General features: G+C 46.6%; 1 protein-coding gene across 1 annotated transcript; it reads right to left on the reverse strand.

Annotated features, from left to right (window-relative positions):
* Positions 1-200: 200 nt before the first annotated feature.
* On the reverse strand, positions 201-20,717 carry LACTBL1 (lactamase beta like 1). Its single transcript, XM_081201561.1, has 8 exons — positions 20,599-20,717; positions 20,139-20,223; positions 9,037-9,178; positions 6,591-6,700; positions 5,571-5,728; positions 4,509-4,756; positions 3,757-3,862; positions 201-1,841 (listed from the first exon to the last, which is right to left on the reverse strand). Exons 2-8 carry the CDS (start codon positions 20,157-20,159, stop codon positions 866-868), a joined length of 1,761 nt encoding a protein of 586 aa, XP_081057687.1. The 5' UTR covers positions 20,160-20,223; positions 20,599-20,717; the 3' UTR covers positions 201-865.
* Positions 20,718-22,324: the final 1,607 nt, after the last annotated feature.

Consider the following 22,324-nt stretch of genomic DNA (forward strand, 5'->3'; position numbering starts at 1 on the left):
GCCACACCCCCATCTTCCCAGGCCACACCCATACCAATGCTTCCTTGCATTCCTTCAGTGCAGCGGTTCTCAACCTGTGGGTCCCCAGATGTTGTTGGACTACAACTCCCATCATTTCTAGCTAGCAAGGCCAGAGCTCAGGGGTGATGGGAGTTGTAGTCCAACAACATTTGGGGACCCACAGGTTGAGAACTGCTGCTTTAGTGTTTTCGCCTGACTGTACTGTGTCCTTGAACTCAAATGGCTCTTGCTTGCCTGGATGGAAGATGGAAAGGGATATGTGAATGTGTCTATCAGCTAGTCTATTGTACAAATGTAACACTCACATTCATTGATCCTCCTGCTTTTGCCTCTGGCCCCGCCCACCCAGGCACATGGCCCCAGGAAGGAGTTCACGAAGGAAATGCAGACCCCAGGCTGCACAGGATTTCCCTACGCCTGGTCTTTTTGAAGGGCCCAGGCATTTCCCCCCTCTCTTTCTCCCTCTTTTCCTCCAAGATTTGAGATTGCCCCTAGATCAGAACTTAGGCATGGTGAGAACTTGAAGGTGTCCCAAGAACGTGATCCCAGAAGCTGTGTTGCTTTTGCAGGGGGCGGGGAACTGCCTCCCAAACTTTTCGTGTCTCAGTGACCTATAAGGTGACTGGGGCATGTCCAAGTGGACAGCCGTGGAGTTTGTGTTGGGTATCGGAGAGGGAAGAGGAGGGAAGAGGAAAGCTAAGCCATTGGCGGAGGTGGATGTTCTCGGTTCCTTGCCACCTTGTTCATTCTTTTCTGCAACCTGGTTGTTGGATGGCAGACTTGGGGGAAGTTGATACAGGGAGCTCAGAGTAGAAAATATCTCCCTCACCCCTTCTGCTAGCAGTTAACTGTAGAATACTGGCTTCCGCTGGATGCGCACGACATTGTACGTGTTCAGACCTGGAGCATCGAAGCCAGGGGACAAGCCCTTGCGATCAAAAGGGTAGAAATTGAAGAGCTGCCCATCCTGGGTCTCCAGGGACACGGAGGCGGAGCCTAAGTGCAGGGTGCATGGGAATTCCTTATCAAACACCACCTGGAAGACGCGGTCCTCAAGGTGATGCAGCTTGATGGTCCGATAATTCTCCGGGATCAACTCCTCAATGTGTGGCCCAAACTGCTGCATGACCAGCACTCCGCCGCCCCCAACCTTAATCTCATAGAAAGTCAGGTTGGAATAAGTGTAGTAGCCAACGTAAGGAGTAGGGCTCGGAGGCGGGTTGAGGCTCTTCTCTGCCTCGCGGAAGGCGGACTCCATGGCGGGGATCAGGTACTCGTAGGTCTCAGCTACGACGTCTCCTCGAGGGCGGGGACCAGCCATCAGCACAATGAAACTCAGGCGGAGCTTGGGGACCAGGGAGAAGGTGGCTGAATAGCCGTCCAGGTCACCATCCTTCCTAATGATGTCATAGCCCAGTTGCTCATTGATCTCCCAGGGCGTGCCGGTCTTGTTGGCAAAGTATTCGCTGGAGCACTTGAAGAGGGGCGTCAGCATGGTCTTCACGGTGTCAGGCTCCAGGAGACGCCGGTGGTACGTGCCCAGGAAGACCATGGCTAGTTTGGCCAGGTCAGCAGCTGTGGAGTACATCTGCCCAGAAGGTCTGTACCAGCCCAGGTCATAGAGGGGTGCTGTCTGCCCGCTGCTGTAGAAACCCACAGCCATCTGAGAGCGGATGGGAGGCGTGATGTCAAAGCCTGTGTCCTCCATCCCCAAGCGGTCAAGGATGTTCTCAGCAACCCAGCGCTGGTACTCGCCTTCTGCAGCATGTTCAGCTAGGACGTGGGCCATTAACGAGAAAGCCAAGTTGCTATAATGACATCTGAGAAGAGAGAAAGAGAGATAGAAACGAGCAAACTTTTTTCCAGGGTGTCCACTGAGTTTGGCCTGAAATACTTGATGCAGTCATCCCACCTGCATCACAGTCACATGGATAAAGAATGTCAACTGGAACCTAGCATGGTGCTAATGCATCTTCTCATTCTATTAATGCAAATTTTACAGAGATGGGCGAAATGGATTATTTGGTGCTGTCTTACTAAAAGACCCAGGAAGAGCTTTCTAAGTCATATTTAGCTTACATATTGGCTGGAAGGGACAAAATAAATAATGGGATCTGCACTGTTGCAAAGATTCTGTTTCCGTTTGGGTCAGTCATGCCATTTAATTTCCACGGGTCTTTTCTGAGTAGGACTATCACTGCAGATAACTCTACGCATGTTTACTCATTTTATGCTATAAATTATATGATTTTCGTGTTTTGCACATAATGAAGTTTGCGTTGAGATTCCTGCATTGCAGGGGGTTGGACTAGATGACCCTCAGATCCTTTCCAACTCTACAGTTCTATCATTGAATGAACTGGAATTTGAGGGTGAATGAAAAGTTGCCAAAATGAGCAACACTCCACGATCTCTGTATGCTTCCAAAAATCTCACTCAAAAGAATATCAATACAATGGTATGCACAATCACATAGGAAGCTGTCAGACCCTTGGTTCATCTCACTCAGTATGCCTACACTGACTGGCAGCAGCTCTCCAGGATTTCAGACCAGGAGTCTACTTGGAGATCGACATGGATAGAACCTTCTGTGTGAAAAATGGGAGTTCTACTAAGCTACACCACTTCCCCAAAAGATGTAGATAGATACACATCAGAAGGACAACATGGCAGGGAAATGCTTTTCATTCCATCCTCCCCACACTCTCATAGCTGCCTACCGAATGGATACTGCTGAAGGGGTCTGAATTGCAGCCAGATCCATTGTGAGATTAAACACTTACAAAAAATATCTTAGGAGAGGACAGGAGACGAAAGGGATCAGCTAAGCTGCTTTGGCGATTTCTCACAGCTGAAGCACGTACATCACTACAGTATTTGGTGTCAAAGCCAGAACTGTGGTGTTTATCGTGGATCAGCTCCTTGAGCCTATCCAGCAATACACAAAACCTTGGTTGCAGGCTAATCCATTTCAGCCCTTCAACCGGACTAGTAAACTAGAAAGTTATCACAGTGAGAAACTAGGTTTTGTTTTACACTTGCATGAATCCAGGTAAAGTAAGATCGTTGTCTCACTGTTTGAAGCCTTAAAACAGGTGTGGGGAGATTTTTCAATGGCTGCATTCCTTTGTGTGCAACCATCTGGGATCCTCAGGCCAGTGGTGAGCTGGGCCAGAGGCAAAAGTGAGTAGGGCAATCAATGTGACACTTACCTTTATACAGTAGCCTACATTGCGACCAAACAAAGGTCAGCAATTTCTACACCTACACACATCTCTCCTTCCGCCATCCAGGTGAACAAGAGATGTTGTCACAGTTCAAGGGCACATTCCAGTCAGCCAAATGCACTCAAGGAGGGCTGGAGAGGGGTGTGACCCAAGGACGGGGCATGGAACATGGAGACCCTCAGGGACCAGATAAATAGGCTTGGAGGACTGCATACCCTCGCCGGAAATGTGAATGGAGAGTGCTGGGTAGGCTACGATCATTCCAGCTTTCCCATAGTTCCCCTTCTTCCCTTCCCCCTGTGTTCTTCTTATATGGTGTTGCAATTAGTAACTGCAACAGTTTGGAAACAGTCTATCTGGCTTGAGCTACAAATCAGCACCAATTGTAACAATCCATTCGGCTCTGTAGTGGTTTGTATCTGCTTCACACAGATCCAGACAGGGCACAAATCAGCCCAATTTGGTTCAGTTTGGCCAAACATGGTGCAAAGTCCTAGGGCATTCTCACCTGGTTCCTGGGTCAGCCACCAGGACATCATCTTTCAACAGTGCCAATGCTTCTTGGGTTGTCCCTTTCCACAGCAAAGTGGTTGAGCGCAGCCGTCGGGGCAAACCTGCAGTACCCGAGACATGAAAGAGAAGTCACTCATACTATCCACTGATGTCAGTTGGGAAAGAGGTGTGCGATAGGCTCTCACTTGTCAGATCTAGGTGGTTTAGAGCAAGGGGGAGTGGATTTCAGGCTTGGAAAACCAGAGCCAGTAGATACAAACTATAGGAAGGGGTGATGGGAGTTTTAGTCCAACAGCTCTCATGTCTCAGCCTGAGGATTCCTCATCAGAGGATGACTCGGAGGCCCTGGAATAGCACCAAGCTTTGGATCAGGCTCAGTTTGAGGATGAGGAGCGAGGATCCTTGCATGAGACTATTTGGGATTGGGCATCTGCACCACGGGAGAGATTGGCTGCTGAAAGTGAGGCTGAACAAGTCCTGAGCACATGGGAGAGATGGGGCCTTTTATGAGACTGACAGAAAACCCATTCCATCCAGAGAGGTGTCTGGCTGCAGACAAGAACTCTTCAGGAATCAAGTCTTCACAAAAGTAGGATCCTTCTCCCAATGAGACTTCTGGAGAAAGACAAACTAATGAGGCATCTAATGAGGTCATGGTGTGGTTCCATCTCAAACGCCTCAGTGCCATGCTTGGATCGCTGATTAAACAATGTCTGACAGGTTCTCTCCACACGTGCAATCCCTCACCTGAGAGCTGACTGGCCATTCTGCGCAAAGTCACTGGAGACGGCTTGAGGGGCAGCGATCCCTTCTCCAGGAAGATCAGTCCATCTGCTGAGTATCTCTGCTCCGACTCTTTGAGCCGCCCTAGGGGGTTCTTAATGGTGAAGCTCTGGGCATAACGTTCTAAAGGGTCGTCAAGTGATGTCACCTTCCCTTCCTCCCACAGCTTGTACAGCATAATGGTGGGGAAGATCTTGGAGACGCTTGCAATCCTACCAGGCACAAACAAACCATACATAATCAGCTGGAGCAGGGGAAGCAAACAGGACACCCTCCAGACATGGTTGGATTTCAGGTCTAATCAGACCCAGGCCGGAACATAGGAAGCTAGCTTCTACTAAGTCAGATCTTTGGTCCACCTAGTTCAACACTGCCTGTGCCAGTGTTTCCCAAACTTGGGTCTCCAGCTGTTTTTGGACTACAAATCCCATCATTCCTAGGATGATGGGAATTGTAGTCCAAAACAGCTGGATATCCAAGTTTGGGAAACATTGGTCTATACCAACTGGCAGAGGCTCTTCAGGGCTTCAGACAGGGAATCTTTCCAAGGCCTACTTAGAGATGATAGGAATTGAATCTGAGACCTTCTGCATGCAAAGCACATGCTAAACCACTGAGCTACATCCCACAGGCAATAGTCAGGTATGGTGGGAATTGTAGTTCAATAATAGATATGTAGGCTACCCTAGGCTGTGTTGGCTACCAAAGGACTTCCCATGGAAAGCTTCCTTTTCTTGGAAACATTCCACAGCAAAGGATTTCCCTCACACCTCCTCCCCATGGACGCCATTTGCTGGAAATGGAACCTCTTCTTCACAAATGTCATTGAAGCACATAGTCCAAGAACGTAGACTGGAGCTTAGGTGTAGTTCAGAAATGACTACATGGACCGGTAGTGGGTTTCTTGGGTTGCAGGCAGGGGTCTTTCTTAGAGAAGACACTGCACACAGAAATGTGCAGGCTGTTGAGACAAGAGACTCAGGCCGTTCGCCTCACCTGTCCAGCTGGAGTGAGCAGCAGGCTCACCTGTAAATGGTGTATTCGTTGGGGATGCCAGAGAAAGGGTCGGAGCCGTTGCGTTTCCCAAAGTTTCCTGTCCATAGTACTGTGTCGTTGTAGATGACGATGGCTGACAGAGCTGGCAGGCCAGGGCTCCGGATTTTGTGACGGAGAAGCGTGTCTACCTGCAGGAGATTTGAGAAGGGTAAAGAATGGAGAATCAGAGGCCTTTGTCACCATCACCATCAATCATCATTTCTCTCTCTCTCTCTCTCTCTCTCTCTCTCTCTCTCTCTCTCTCTCTCTCTCATATATTTCTTTGCTTCTTATGGTGGGATATCATTGGATTACCCATGTATAAATGCTAGATAATCACTAAGGCTGCAATGAATTTTCACCTCCATGAGAAACGCTCCCTGAGAAAACCTGAACTGTTCCTTTTCCGCTGCTGTTCCTTTATTGCTTCTGCTTTCTGCTGGGTGCCATTCCCTCTGCCCAACTCTCTGCATGATAAGAGATCACACAAAGATTGTGATAACGTCAGCCTGTTCTGTTTTGGTGATGATGCCAGAGAGCTAAGCCCGGGCCAGTCAGTACTTCCTGCCTACACTCTGAACAGCCCCAAAACGTAGCCAATCAGACAAAACCACAATGCTAAAACGAAAGCGAGGCTTTCTACTCAAACTCTGAATGGCCAGCGATGGAGTTGTGATACTGGTTGATATCACAAAGCCAGCTCAGAGGATGGCAGGGCTTCCCCCACTCGCTCTGAACTTTCTTTCTTTAACTCAATGTGTATACCCCTTAACTCAATGAAAGATCCCCCTAAGTAGTTTACAAAGGGCAACCTAAAAAAGGAAAATCCATTAAGAAAGGCCAATAAAAACAAGACGAAGTTAATGCAGCAAATACAAATAAAACCAGCTCTCTTAAAACCATTACACTTCATAAAATAAGTTGCATGATAAAAATTACATGCCTGGATAGACTTTGCTGAAATGAACAAAAGCTAAGCCTCCACCCTCCATAAGTCTCACCACAACATACCTTTTCGAGGGCATCCTTCAGTATTGGGATTGGGTGGTCCAAAGGCACGGGGTCTGGGTAACGGGGACACATCTGTACTGCTTCTGGCCTGACCTCCATCACTGATGGGGCTATGAACAGAAACAGAGACAGAGTGGTGGGTATGCCATGGTTCAGTTAGGGGTGCTTAGGGAATTTGAGAGGCAGTGTGGTATAGTGGTTTGAGTATCAAACTAGGACCTGGAAGACCAGGGTTCGAATTTCCACTCAGCCATGAGGGTCACTGGTTGACCTTGAGCCAGGCACTGTCTCTCAGCCTGACTGACCTCACAGGATTAAATGGAGACACCTTGAAAGGTGTGACATAAATGCAGTAATAAAGGAACAAACGTTCCAAATCAATAAAATCTGGATTGGCCATCCTCCTTTCTACTGTCTTCCTATCAAACTGGCCAATGGAGCTTCCAAGGAGAAAACAACTTGGAAAACCTGGAAGCTGATGCATATAGGCCCCAACTTTTGGATCTTTGGCGATTATTCCTGCATCAAAGGGGGTTGGACTAGATGACCTTTGGGGGAATCCCTTCAAACTCTATGACTCTATGATTCCCCCACCCTTTTAAATTGACACCACTCTCTTCTGTCTTGGCTGTTACTGAGTGAGAGGTTGTTGGGAGCTTAAGCTGCCTGTGTATATAAAAATAAAAACCTGCTTATTTGCAAGCGTAATGATGCTGAGTTGTTAGGGGTGCTGCAAAGCCAGGGAAGGCAGCTTAAAAGCCAAACAAGGACACTCTCCCCTCCACCCAGCTTTTGTCTCCTTTCCCTCTGCCTCCTTCACAGCCTCTCCATTGAGCTCAGAACACCAGCTGCGTTCTGAAAACCTCTTTTACCAGCAGCTAATATAACTGGGATGGAAAGGGGCACGTTGAGAAAGCAGATGTAGAATTACTAATCTATTGACAGCGGCAAGGCTGTCTGCTTCATTGTATTGGGGAAAGATCACTTCCCCAATTAACGGAATCTGGGGCATTGGTATTACGGCTAAGATAGTGTTTCATGGCAAGGTTTGAGACAATAGGCAGAGACATAATAAACATTTTCCTCAATGGTTAATCAGCAGTGGAGCAGTTCAAATAAAGCGACAAGGAAACATTTGCAATGCATTTCTATAAGTGTATGAGAAAAGCCCAGATGCTAGATATCAGGCCAAAGGCTCATCTAATTCAACATTCAGTTCTCACAGTGGCCAAGCAGATCCACACACACACACACACACACACACACACACACACGGATAGGAGCAGCAGCAGAACCTGATTGAAAAAGCATTCCTTCCCCTTTCAGTTTACCAACTGCCTCTGGCAGTTCCGCAGATCAAAAGTGGTCAAATGGCTTTTGCATAAAAATATGTGTTTAAAAAATAGTTTCTCTCTAGGCACTTTTTTCTCGTTTTATCATAAAAAAATATACATACATTGGATGCTCAGGTTGCGAACGTGATTCGTGTGGGATGCACGTTTGCAACCCGCAGCGGCGCATCTGTGCATGCGCGGGTTGCGATTCGGCGCTTCTGCACATGTGCAAAGCGTGATTTAGTGCTTCTGCGCATGCACGACAGCCAAAACCCGGAAGTAACCCATTCCGGTACTTCCGGGTTTCGGCGGGTCCGTAACCCAAAAAAACGCAACCTGAAGCGTCTGTAACCCAAGGAATGACTGTATATTGTGTGCATTTTGAGCCAAGGATTGCATCAGGACACTAGAGAAGCATGGAATCTGATCTGCACACTAGACCAGGAAGTGCAGATCCACACCCTCCAACATTTCTCTGATGAAAATAGGGACATCCTATTCAACCACAATTTTATTATTTAAACCGCATCCATCTTGCAGAGTTGCCCCAGCCATTCTGGGCGGCTTCCGACATACATAAAAATAATAATAAAACATTCAGCATTAAAATACTTCCCTACACTGGACTGTTTTCAGATGTCTTCTAAAAGTTGCATAGTTACTTATCTCCTCAGCTCAGGGTGCAGCACTACTCCAGACTCCCCAACATTTCTCGAATAGGGATGTCCCACCATTCCCTCCAACATTTCTCCAATGAAAATAGGAAAAGCAGGGCATCCTGAGATCAAATTAGAAACTGGGATGGCTTCCATAAATCTGGGACTGTCCCTGGAAAACAAGGACACTTGGAGAGTCTGCAGATCAGGTCAGCTGATATGAGAATTTGCAAAGACTAAATTCCTTTAAAAATCCCTAGTTGCCTGGTAGAAGTGTGAACATGTGTGTGTGTGTGTGTGTGTGTGTGTGTGTGTGTGTGTGTGTGTTATAAAGAAAACCTGTAAACGGTTCCCCCCTGCTACTCTGGCCCCCTACACACTCTTCTGGTGAGAAATGCCATGAAACTCTTTGGCCAGAATGGGCTCGTTCAGATGGGCACCTGGTTCAATACTTACTGGGCTCCACTTTGGGAAGGCTATACTGCCAGAGGAAGCAGCTGGTCATGGCAACCGAGAGAAGGAAGAAGACGACCAGAGCCACATGGATCAACTTCACTTCCATAGCAGAGAGCCGGAAGAGGCTGTGGCCGCCAGAGGCCTGCTGGGAGCAATGTTCAGGAGATATTTAGCAAGGTTTTAAGAATCTTAGCTGAAACCAAGGAGCGCTACACGCAGCACGGAGAACTACATTTTAAGAAGGACACTGGGAAAAGGGTTGTAGCTCAGCAACAGAGCAGAAGGTGCCTGCCACATTTCCTGGCCCTGGCCTGAGAAACTGGAGAGCCACTGCCAGCCAGTGTAGACAATACTGGTCTATATGGACCAATGACCTGACTCAGTATAAGACAGCTTTCTATGTTCTTGGGAAGTGTGTGTGTATGTGTGTGCCCTGTAAGGACAACATTTGACCTTTTATATGTTCCCTCTAAAAATTGCTTGCTTGGGCAGGGTCCCTTCTTTGTCTATACAAGGAGGGGGATGAAACTAGAATTCATTTACTCTGCCTGCCCTTGGCTCTGGCACCCCCTACTGTTGGCCTCCCTGCTTTTCACCCTACCAATCTCAATGGCATCAGCCAGCACTGGCCTTATGAAAGGATACATTTTTCGCCAATGGTGAAATGGCCAACTGTTTCCTACACTCCTCTGATTCTGTTCGACCTCCTATGTTGGAGGCAGTGATGCTTCTGAATAACTGGGAATCTGGGAATCCCAGGTGGATGCACTGAGGTCCTGTTTATGGGGTTCCCATGGGGGCATCTGGTTGGTCACTGCGAGAACTGGAAGATAGACTAGATGGCCATGGGTGTGATCCAGCAGGGCGCTTCTTATGTTCTCATCTATTCTTTAAATTAAGGGCTCATCCACACCTCCGCTCATCCCATGTGTAGAAAGTATGGGTCTGAGTGGTTTTCCCCTTGCTCCCTTCCTTTCCAAGGGAAAATCCATTCTTTAGTGCCAAATTGGAGCAAACAGCAATCCAGAGAAAACACAAATTGCTGCTTACTCCCCGGGGGGAAGCAGCAGGACAAGAGGAAATGTGGGTAAGCTAACAGAATAAAAAAATCTCCAAGCCTTTGATACAAAAACAGTTTTGTAAAAAGCAATAGCTTTCAGTAACATTTCCTAGTTAAAGAAAGTAAGATAAAAACAAAGCAAATGTATGCATATCAAAATTAAAATCAAGCAGCGTAGAAAGCAGAGGTGCAGGAGTCAGAATTGAGGAAGCTTTGGGGAAACTAAGTTTTAAAGAGGTATTTAAATGTCATTCCTGTCTGCCTCACTGATCGTCTTCAAGGGACAACCCAGTGGTTGCGGAACAACCAGCAGGGTCTCTTCAGAAGATCTCAAACATCAGCTTATTCTGTGTTAGGGGAGGTGGTCTTGTAGATATCCTGGTCCAAAACTGTTTCAAGCAGCAGCCCCCTTTCCAAAACATCACAGCTTCAGAGAACGTAATGGACACCCCTAGATCGTGACCATTTTCTTCATCTATTGGGTTGAGACCCAAAAGAGAATTGCTGCAAGCCCTACGGTGGACCACTTCAACATCATCACATCCCTCCCCCAACTAAATAGCAGTTAACAAGCATGGGGGGAAGTGAGAAAGAGAGGGTATATCTAGGACACAAATTTATACCAACTACACACACACACACACACACACACACACACGCACACACACTGCAAATCCCAAATAAGCCTTTGTAATAATAAAAAGTATCCCATGTGATGGAAACTTCCACAATAGCCCTCTCAACTCTGACTAAATGTGGACAACCTGGGTACCTACCTAATTCAAATGTTATGGAAAAAATATGCAGCCATACTTTGACATCTACATTTCTCTGAATTTTGCCATGCAGTTCTCCAGTTAAGTAATGAGCATGAAAAATGTATCTGCTGGGGTACAATGCGCCTTACTTGGTAAATAGCATACAGGAAAACGGCTTTGCAAAAAAACAAAGGGGGGGGGGCAAATTTGCTTACATGTTATAGAATTCTCACTCTAATGCTGCAAATTTTCATTAGCGACATTTTAGAAAAATAAAAAATTGATGTGGCAATGCGGAGAACTGAACTTAAGTTTGGAGAAATAGCAAGAAGCTGAGAGAAACTGCCAGCCTCCTCAGCCCTTGCCCAGCCTTACCAGCAGGACCTGGGACTACTGCAAGCCCAACAGAAGGCACTCCCTTCTTCTGTAGTCTCGAGGTCTTCCGGGCAATGCCATAATGGGCAAGCTGTCATCCGCAATGGAGCCGCAACCCATTAGAGGACGACTCTCCACCGTGCGCTGTGGACACCGTTGCTGATTCTGGCTGTTGTGGGTTTGCTCCAGTCCCCTTTTGGCATTCCCCCCCCCACACACACACATCGCACCAGCTGCAGGCCTCCCCCTCTCACCACTGTCCTCAGGGACTCCATGGCCCTGCCAACAGGGTGAAAGCCAGAGATTTCCTTGGCTAAACCCCCTGGGGGAGGGGGCGTAAGCTGCTGTGTGCTCTGTTTGTGTGCTCTGGGATCCCAGCAGCCTGGCAGATACTGACCCCAAAGAACGGGATTCTCCTGTCAATCTGCCTCATTCCAGTACACACACACACACACACACACACACACACACACACACACACACTCCCTATCTCTTTGCACAGCAGCATCTCACCCTGTGTATCCCACAACAGTGTCTGGGCCCCAGACATTCTCATACAGAAACATTGGAAAGTGCAATATACCGAGTCAAACCATTGGTCCAGCTAGCTCAGTGCTGTCTACACTGACTGGCAGAAGCTTTCCAAGGTTTTCAGGCAAGGGTTTCTCCCAGCCCTCAAGGGGTTTGGATTTGGGACCTTCTGTAGGCAAGGGAGATGCCCCACCACTGTGCTATGTAAATGCAAAACAGGGAGTTCCCTCAAATCTCCTGCAGACGGGAAAGCAAAAACAAGTCCAACCCCTAACAGATTCGCTCTTGTGAGTTCACCGCAGTGTAATTTCACTCCGGCATGTTAAAGGAAACCAACAGAGCCACTGAAACAACCAGCGATATCAATTTTAAAACCAGCCAGGGTGCAATCTGAGCAAACTCGGGGGAATGGGGGAATACTTAGAGTTGCTTTATTTTTAATTTTTTTTTTTAAAGAAAAGGGTTGTTGTGAATGGCATAGTTGTGCAACTCAAGGTGAAACAACATGCTATCTTGGAAAAATATAGGGTTTCCAAACCAAGACTTTGCTGCTGTAACACAAACATGGGGGTTTGTTGAGGATGAATTAGAGGGTGAGAATGGAGTGTTTATTTCCTCTGACATCCACTGATTCTCCCCCATAAATGACTCTTTTTTTGGGGGGTCTCAGAACATGGCAGCAGGGTGGAAAACGTTTCTGCTATTATGTCCCTTTTAGGATTCCTTTGGGCTTGCTCTGCTTTGCACTCTGCCAAACCTGTCCCCATTCTCAATTAACCCCACAGCCACAGAGACATTTGCCTCCACACATTTGCTAAATGGATAGAGGGGAGGTCAGGGTTATGTCTGCTTAGCTCCGCATTTGATGCTGGACATCCCACCAGTCAGTGTCGATTTCTCCCATTTTTCCAATCTTAAATCCAGTTTTTCCACATTTTTGCCTCAATTTGCAGTTGCTTCATTGCATTTTAAAAGGCTTCACGGGCATTAGTCAGAAACACAGGATTATATCAACGCTAGTCCGATTAGTCCCACTGAATTGAACAGACATGGCTAAATTTGGTTCATCGATTTTAATGGGTCTGCTCTGAGTCCAATTTAGTTGGTGACATCCCTTACATTAATCCTACCACAAACATTTCTGAGAGCTGTTTTCTTTAATGGCATGCACCCCCCCCCCAAAAGTCATTTTCATCAATAGACAGTATCTTGAATATGTAAGAGCAAGGGCAACTACGGAAGCTGGGATAGCTCAGTCGGTTGAGCATGAGACCCTTAATCTCTGGGTTGTGGGTTCGAGTCCCACATTGAGCAAAAGATTCCTGCATTGCAGGGGGTTGGACTGGATGACCTTTGCGGTCCCTTCTAGCTCTACAATACTACGATTCGATGACCAAGGCTGTTTATATGGGGCATCATGAAAGGAGAGCACATTGCTAGTCCTTCTGGCTGCAGTTCCATAGCCATGGAGACATCCCTACCAAGGCTGGTGCTCCACTGGTTGCCACCCTACTGGGTCTTCTTTGGGAACATAGGAAATCATTGGTCCATCTAGATCAGCATTGCCTACACTGACTGGCAGCAGCTCATTGGGGGTTCGGGAAGGGAGCCTTTTCCAGGCCTGGGGATGCTGCTGGGGATTGAACTTGGGACCTTCTGCATGCAAAGCAGATGTTCTACCATGGAGCTGTCCCCTTTGATCCCCCTAAGCTGCAATAATAATAATGAAAACATTTGTGCTGGGCTATGGATTGGGGTAGGTGTGTCTGTCTGCACCCTGCACTGTCAGTCTCTGCCAGCTTCTGCCTGAGAAGTGAGGCCAGTATTACTCCATTAGTGCAGGACTGCTGCCAGCAGGAGCCCGGAGGAAGTTCAAAACTGGGGGATTGCATGCATGGGAGGAGCGGAGGCCCAGTGCTATCATGGCTGGTGCAGTGATTTGCCTGGCTCTCTGCCCACCTTTCACTCAGTCTGGTGTGAGTGATGGGCCTGTAAAGGTAAAAAAAAAGTAAAGGACCCCTGGATGGTTAATCCCAGTCAAAGGCGACTATGGGGTTGTGGCGCTCATTTCGCTTTCAGGCCGAGGGAGCCGGCATTTGTCCGCAGACAGCTTTCTGGGTCATGTGTCCAGCAGGACTAAACCGCTTCTGGTGCAACGGGACACTGTGACAGAAGTCAGAGTGCATGGAAATGTCATTTACCTTCTCACCACAGCGGTAACTATTTATCTACTTGCACTGGTGTTCTTTTGAACTGCTAGGTTGGCAGGAGCTGGGACAGAGCAATGGGAGCTCGCTCCGTTGTGGGGATTCGAACCAGCGACCTTCTGTAGTAGCAGCATGAGACCTTCCTCTCCATCATGTCCTCCTGCTGCCTGCCTGGAGTTTGGATTCTCCTGTTGGTTCCCTTTCAGCCATTCTGGCTTCCCAGAAGCACCGTTACTTTCATCGAGGAGCAGGGATTAATCCTACGAGAATGGGGAGGGGGAGTTTGCGCTTCCCTCTCACAGAGAGATTGCATATTAATTCTCTCTAATGCTTCTCAGCCATGTAGGCAAAATGCGGGGGGGCTGTCCTCAGCTATTTATATAAAAAAACCCCCTTCAATCTCCTCTCAGCATCTGCTGGGGTGGGGGATTACCCCAGCCAATGGGCAGCCCCATCCTTCTCTCCTATAACAAGATCCCTGTGGGGCTGATTACACTCCTGTGTGGTCTGTTTTCTCCTTCCGTTTGAATCCTCGCTGCCCATCAACACACTTTAAATTACAAAGCAAGAGGCACAGTCAGGATCTCTTAAGGCAGAGCCTATCTGTACTGACCAAGAGATGCTCAGTCTGCTGAAGAACATGAAGGTCAGAATGAGGCCTGCATAGTCCAGCATATTTTTTTTTTTTTTGCAAGGAGCCAGTCAGTACTAGGTCATCCTGCACATCTAGGCCAGTGGTCCATCAGACAGCCTCAATCTTCCTCTTCCTGCACTGTTTGCAAGCAGGGGTGGAAACAATGAAAACATCCATTTAGGTGCACAAGTGAAAATATCTGAGTTCTACAGGACCGGCCCTACCATGAGGGAGAGTGAGGCAGCTGCCTTAGGTGGCAGAACCTGGCTTGCAGACCTTCCAAGTGTTGCTATTTTCCAGGGACAGTCCCGGATTTACAAAAGCCGTCCCAGTTTCTGATTTGATCCTGGAACGTCCCGCTTTTACTTAAGACAACCCTATTTCCATTGGAGAAATGTTGGAGGGTATGGTAGGATGTCCCTATTTTCACCAGAGAAATGTTGGAGGGTATGAAGTTATCCAACCCCCAAGCCATCTGAAGGCAGCTCTGCATAGGGAAGGTTTCTAAATGTTTAATGTTTTGTTATGTTTTCATATACATGTTGCAAACCACCCAGAGTGGCTGGGGCAGCCCAGTCAGATGGGGTTGGGTATAAATGAATGAATGAATGAATGAATAGGGCATTCCTATTTTCACTGGATAAATGTTGGAGGGTATGGTGGTAGCAACAGTCTTCCTACCACACTTCCCAAGTCCTGCTCTGCACACAATAGCCTGATGCCTTGGAATACAGTGGAGGATGCTGTCCCATTGCCAGTGTTGAAGTAAGATCCAACTGCCCATGTGGTCAGATTCTGCATGTGAAATCTGGGCAGCATCACAGGAACACAAGAAGCTGCTTTATACTGAGCCAGGTCCATCTAAGGTTTGCATTTTGTATAGTGACTATTGGCAGCTCTCTAGGGTTTCGAGCCAGAATCTTTCTCAGACCTACCTGAGCGTGTTGGGGATGGAACCTGGGACCTTTGGCATGGGAAGCACATGAGATACAGCCCTTCAAGCTTGTCCTTTGCACCACAGGCAGTCAAATGTCTTGGGCTGAGCCTGGGGTTCTAAAACACAGCAGGAGGGGGAGCCTCTGCCAGAACAGCAAGCACCCCACTTCACAACTGATGGAAGGCGATCAGAGCAGCAACACACAGTGGGAGCCGGTGTGCTCATCCCCACATCCCCTCTGCTGTATATTTCCGTAACACAAATACCGAATGCCAGAAGACCAGCAGAGGCTACTCCTTTAAGCCCTACCTGACTGCCTCCTTATTTGCAACCAATCCAGGGATTGGCCCTGCCTGTTAGCAGGGCCTCCTTAAGTCTCAGTGTTGTCCCTTGTAGAAGGCTGTGTGTGCAAAACTCTCTGTCTGTCACTGGCTCTGATAATATCTATTTATTACATTAACAGTCCACCTTTTCTTCAGAGTGCGCTTGGTTCTTCCCCCTCCCCCGTTTAATCCCCACAACAACCCAGTGAGGTAGGTCAGGCTGAGAGGCAGTGACCTTGCCAAGGTCACCCAGTGAGCTTCATGGCTGCTTGGTGATTTGAACCCCAGTCTCTCCCAGATCCTAACCACTCTAACCATTGCACCACACTGCCTCTCAAGAGACGAAGTATCTCAGGAGGTGATTCCACCTATTGAAAAGGGGGGAAACCACCAAAGAAGAATTCAAACAAATAGCCAGCACGTGTAGACACAAAGTCAGAAAAGCTAAAGCACAGAATGAACTCAGGCTTGCTAGAGAGGTTAAAAGCAACAAAAAAGGCTTTTATGGGTATGTTCGTAGCAAAAGGAAGAACAAAGAAACAGTGGGGTCACTCAGAGGAGAAGATGGTGAAATGCAAACAGGGGACACAGAAAGGGCTGAACTCCTCAATGCCTTCTTTGCCTCAGTCTTCTCCGATAAAGAAAACAATGCCCGACCTGAAGAATTTGGAGCAAATGAGTCAGCAAAGGAAACACAGCCCAGAATAACTAAGGAGATAGTACAAGAATACTTGGCTAGTTTAGATGTATTCAAGTCTCCAGGGCCAGATGAACTGCATCCAAGAGTATTAAAAGAACTGGCAGATGTGATCTCAGAACCACTGGCAGTCATCTTTGAGAATTCCTGGAGAACAGGCGAAGTCCCGGCAGACTGGAGGAGGGCAAATGTTGTCCCTATTTTCAAAAAGGGGAAAAGAGAGGACCCAAATAATTACGGCCCAGTCAGTCTGACATCAATACCAGGGAAGATTCTGGAGCAGATCATTAAGCAAACAGTCTGTGAACACCTAGAAATGAATGCTGTGATCACCAATAGTCAGCATGGATTTCTGAAAAATAAGTCATGTCAGACTAACCTGATCTCGTTTTTTGACAGAATTACAAGCCTGGTAGATGAAGGGAACGCAGTGGATGTAGCCTACCTTGATTTCAGCAAGGCATTTGACAAGGTGCCCCATGATATTCTTGTAAAGAAGCTGGTAAAATGCGGTCTTGACTATGCTACCACTCAGTGGATTTGTAACTGGCTGACTGACCGAACCCAAAGGGTGCTCATCAATGGTTCCTCTTCATCCTGGAGAAGAGTGACTAGTGGGGTGCCACAGGGTTCTGTCTTGGGCCCAGTCTTATTCAACATCTTTATCAACGACTTGGATGATGGACTCAAGGGCATCCTGATCAAATTTGCAGATGACACCAAACTGGGAGGGGTGGCTAACACCCCAGAGGACAGGATCACACTTCAAAACGACCTTGGCAAATTAGAGAACTGGCCAAAAACAAACAAGATGAATTTTAACAGGGAGAAATGTAAATTATGGCACTTGGGCAAAAAAAATGAGAGGCACAAATACAAGATGGGGGACACCTGGCTTGAGAGCAGTACATGTGAAAAGGATCTAGGAGTCCTGGTTGACCACAAACTTGACATGGGCCAACAGTGTGACGCGGCAGCTAAAAAAGCCAATGCAATTCTGGGCTGCATCAATAGGAGTATAGCATCTAGATCAAGGGAAGTAATAGTGCCACTGTATTCTGCTCTGGTCAGACCTCACCTGGAGTACTGTGTCCAGTTCTGGGCACCACAATTCAAGAAGGACACTGACAAACTGGAACGTGTCCAGAGGAGGGCAACCAAATGGTCAAAGGCCTGGAAACGATGCCTTATGAGGAACGGCTAAGGGAGCTGGGCATGTTTAGCCTGGAGAAGAGGAGGTTAAGGGGTGATATGATAGCCATGTTCAAATATATAAAAGGATGTCACATAGAGGAGGGAGAAAGGTTGTTTTCTGCTGCTCCAGAGAAGCGGACACGGAGCAATGGATCCAAACTACAAGAAAGAAGATTCCACCTAAACATTAGGAAGAACTTCCTGACAGTAAGAGCAGTTCGACAGTGGAATTTGCTGCCAAGGAGTGTGGTGGAGTCTCCTACTTTGGAGGTCTTTAAGCAGAGGCTTGACAACTATATGTCAGGAGTGCTCTGATGGTGTTTCCTGCTTGGCAGGGGGTTGGACTCGATGGCCCTTGTGGTCTCTTCCAAGTCTATGATTCTATGATTCTATGATTCTATGATGGGCAGCTGACCCTCTGCGTCACCATTCCCAATAATAGGCAGGGTGAAAGCAAGACTGTAGGCTTCTTCACTGATTTTATTTTTTTTTAAAATCATGTTATTTAGTATGTGCATAGGTATGGGCCAGTCTATGAGTTTCTCATCCTTGTCAGCTTTATTTTATTTATTAAATTTCCAAACCGCCCTTCATCCGAGGATCACAGGGCGGTATGCAATATAAAAACCACAAAAATGCATAACGTAGAAACAGGCAAACTGGCAGCCCCCTCTCTACACAGTTCCTAAAGGTGCAGGATCCTACCCTCTTTTGCATCTGGCTCTCCATCTGGTTAAGGAGGAAGCCCCAGCTAACAGCAGGATCCTGTTCTCTCTTTTTTAAAAATATATTTTTATTAATTTTTACATGAAATTTCCAAAAAACACACACCATACAACATATTTTCTCATCTTATTCAGTGTTTTGGACTTCCATCAACCATATCTGAAGATTTTTCAATCTTTATCACTTAATCTGCATTTCATTAATTTCGCTATTACTTTTAATAGTCTTTCACTAATAGTTCTCTTCATACTTTTCTCTGCAACATTTCACATAGTCCTCCTTACAAAACATTTTGCAATCCTACTAGCATAATCTGTTGATTACAATTGCTTTTCAGATAATTCACACAGTCCTCTGAGAATCTCTGATCCCGCAGGTTTCAAATCCTTCCTGTCATCTTGTCTAATTCTGCATAGTCATTAATTTTGTCTGCCATTCCTCTTTTGTCAGTAATTCTTCTTGCAGGATCCTGTTCTCAAGGTACTCCTATTGCATTCATTGGGGACTACTCTAGGTGGGTATGCAATGGCAGCCTGAACCCTCATTTTGTGTCCCACACTTACTAAGTTTTGGGAGACAGTGCTGAACTATATTAATAAGACACTATGGGAAAAAGTAAGGTTTTTCAGAGGTCAATATGCTCTTGAGCTATATACCCACTGCATGGAAATTGACAACAGGGCAGTGAAAATGGATTCTACGCTCCCTAACGGTGGCCAAGAGACTGATACTAAAGAATTGGAAGAATAGAGGTACGATTCTGCTCAGTCAATGGCGTGACAACATTGGCAACATATGAACGGACAGCTTATAGACACAGACTGTCTGTGTCTATAAATACAATGGAATGAGTTTATACAGAATATATTAGGTTATTGAAAAGTATATGTGTATTAGGATAATAAGAATATACATATTTGTATATTAATGTATGGTAATGTAACAGTATTGTTTCTTTTTTCCATTCTCACGTTTTCTTTCTTCTTTTTCACTCTTTCTTATAAATGATTTTTTTCTTAATAAAATATTAATATATAATGTTCTTTATTAAAAAAAGAAAAGAAAAGAAACCCTCATTCTGCTTTCTGCCCTACATTGCACTACACATCCTATGGCATGACGCAATAAAGAGTTAAATACTTGTGCTGTTTATCATGCCCAGAAGGATATCTATGGAACACATGAAGCTGCCTAAAATGCAGATCATTGGTCCATCTAGCTCACTATTGTCAACTCGGACTGGCAGCATCTCTCCAGGGTTTCAAAGCAGGGACACTGTCTGCCCAATCTGGAGATGCTGGGGACTGAACAGGGCTGCTGTCCGTGAAGCAGGAGTTCTACCGCTGAGCTACAGCCTTTCCCCAAAGTGCCAAATTTGCAGAAATGCACTTGGGATGATTTGTTTTAAAAACCACCTTGGCTGTGTTCCCCTCCTGACTGTTGGTGTTGTTTTGTTTTCCTCCATCATTTCCCCCCTCAGTTGTTCAGACTTGCCCCCAGGCAGCAGTTAACTTGCAGATATATAAATTAACCTATGCAAATGAGAAATAACGAGGAGGATGGCAGACCTGGCCTTCTTATCGGAGAGCCCAGGTTGCTGCACCCAGAGGGCAGCTACAGACTCCCTCTCCCCTCCACTCCCCTCCTTATTGAGGCTTACCCGAAGCTGCAGGCCTTCCATAGCTCGCTACAGTTTTTCCTTCATGGCATCCACCGATATCTCTAAAAATCCAGGGAAATGGCCCCTGCAAGAGAGGTAGGATCAGTTAGAATAGGGCTCCTTAGTTGATGAGGAGACCTGGGAAGCAGATGCTCCTATGGCCTCCGATAAATCTTCATCACCTTTCCCTCCTCCTATATTTGCAGGTAGGATGTCTTCCTCTGGACGTTCATGTCTCTGAAAGCCCAAGAAAACTTAAATGGGTGCTTTGGTGCTGGCCAGGCACTTGGGGCAACAGGGGCACTGCACAGCTCCCCAATTCTGTTCCGGTAGACTTCTTAATTTGAGAATGGCCTGGAATAATCCAACAAGCAAAACCACCCCTACCTCCCCAAAAAGGAGCCTCGCAAGGGCCACCAACTCCCGTACTGCAGAGATGCCATTAAAAAAAAGTTCTTACCAGGCTCTCTGCTTCTGCTTTGTGTGTCCAAGCGGTGCTGCTTGGGAGTTTGGGGGCTTGCGTCCTGCTGCAGATGTTAAGACCGGACAGAACGGTAATCCCGTCGGGCGCAGATTACTCCCCTCGCCAAGGCAATGTGCAGGCTGTGGAACATCTGGTCCGGAGCCATCCCAAATGCAGCCTGGGGTTTCAGGGGGCAGACGGGGAGGAGTGCTTTAAGCCCTGGCACAAACATTTGCTGGCTGAGCTGTGCAGACAGCTGACCACTTCAGATATCAGAAGGGAAATGTGTTAATCGGGGCAGGAAGGGAAGGAGGTGGAAGGGTGCTGGGCCTTTGGGCAGCCGGGCAGCCTTCCCTGCAAAGGCTGTATGTGTTGTGACATAGAATCATAGAGTCGGAAGAGACCACAAGGGTCATTTAGTCCAACTCCCTGCAACACAGGAATCTTTTGCCCAATGTGGGGCTCGAACCCTGAGATTCACTGGGAAACAATTTTTTTGTTGCATTGACACCTGCAGTTGTTCTACCCTAATTTCGACATGCTGATTTCATATCTGAAGTTGGTTTTGTTCTGTAAACTCTAGGGGTTTTTTTGCAATTCATGTTTTTCACTTTTCACCATAATCTTTGTTTTTCACAATGCAAGAATTCAATATTTTATTAAACGGATTGCCAAAGTAGTACAATATGAGTATAAATGTAAGTGACATATAGCATTGAACATGACATGTATAGCATTGAAAACGACATATATATCTATGTACTGTTGGAGGTATGCAAAAAAATGTATTCCCTTGGGATACACAGTACACTGGGGAACAATTTTTTTTCTCCATTTTCTGTTACATGAGATTTTTCAACGTGTACGTGCTATAGTTATCTTTCAATTTCCAACTTTTGCTGATATGTCATATTTACACAACTATAAAAATTAAGAAAAATTAAGTTTGTAAAACATAATTACCATGTGGTTAGGGTAGATCAACGTGTCAGTGTCCACTTATCCCCAGTGTAAATATGACATATTGGCAAAAGTCGGAAATTGAAAGATAACTGTAGCACATACACGAAAATTGATTTCAGATTTGAAATCAGCATTGAAAGAACATATAAGAACAGTTGAAAAATCTCATGCAACAGAAAATGGAAAAAAAAAATTGTTCCCCAGTGACAGATCAAAATAGGAGCACACTTATTTTCATAGCAAGGATGTCCCATGGTTGTGCACCGCTGAAGTTTCTATCTTTCCTGGGTTTGTTTGCAGTTTTTGACTGATGTAAAAAAATATTGTTCTTTTGGTAAAAGATACACTACTACACACTGCCTGAAACCCTGAAAAGCCACCTCCACTCAGCACAGAGTAGGTGTGGGAAACTTTTGGCCCTCTGGATGATGCTGAACTACAACTCCCATCACCCCTGGCTTTTGCCCATGCTTGCTGGGAATGCTGGGAGTTGTAATTCAGCAACACTTTGCAGCATGAAAAAGTCCTCCAGCCTTGGCGTAGCCAGTTCTGAGACAGATGCACCAATGGTTTGACACATCTTCCAACGTTTGCATGTTAAAGTGAATTAAGCTGTGGAAATTCACATTCCTGGAATCCCCGTGAAGACATGCTGGGATCCCTCCCAATGACGCCCTCCTCCCCACTACCTGCCAGGAGGCTGGCACCTCCCTCCCCAGTTGACGTGGGTGAACCACAGCCAGCACACAATCTTATACAG

Source organism: Podarcis bocagei, assembly GCF_964188305.1.
Source record: "Podarcis bocagei genome assembly, chromosome: 7".
NCBI lineage: Eukaryota > Metazoa > Chordata > Lepidosauria > Squamata > Lacertidae > Podarcis > Podarcis bocagei.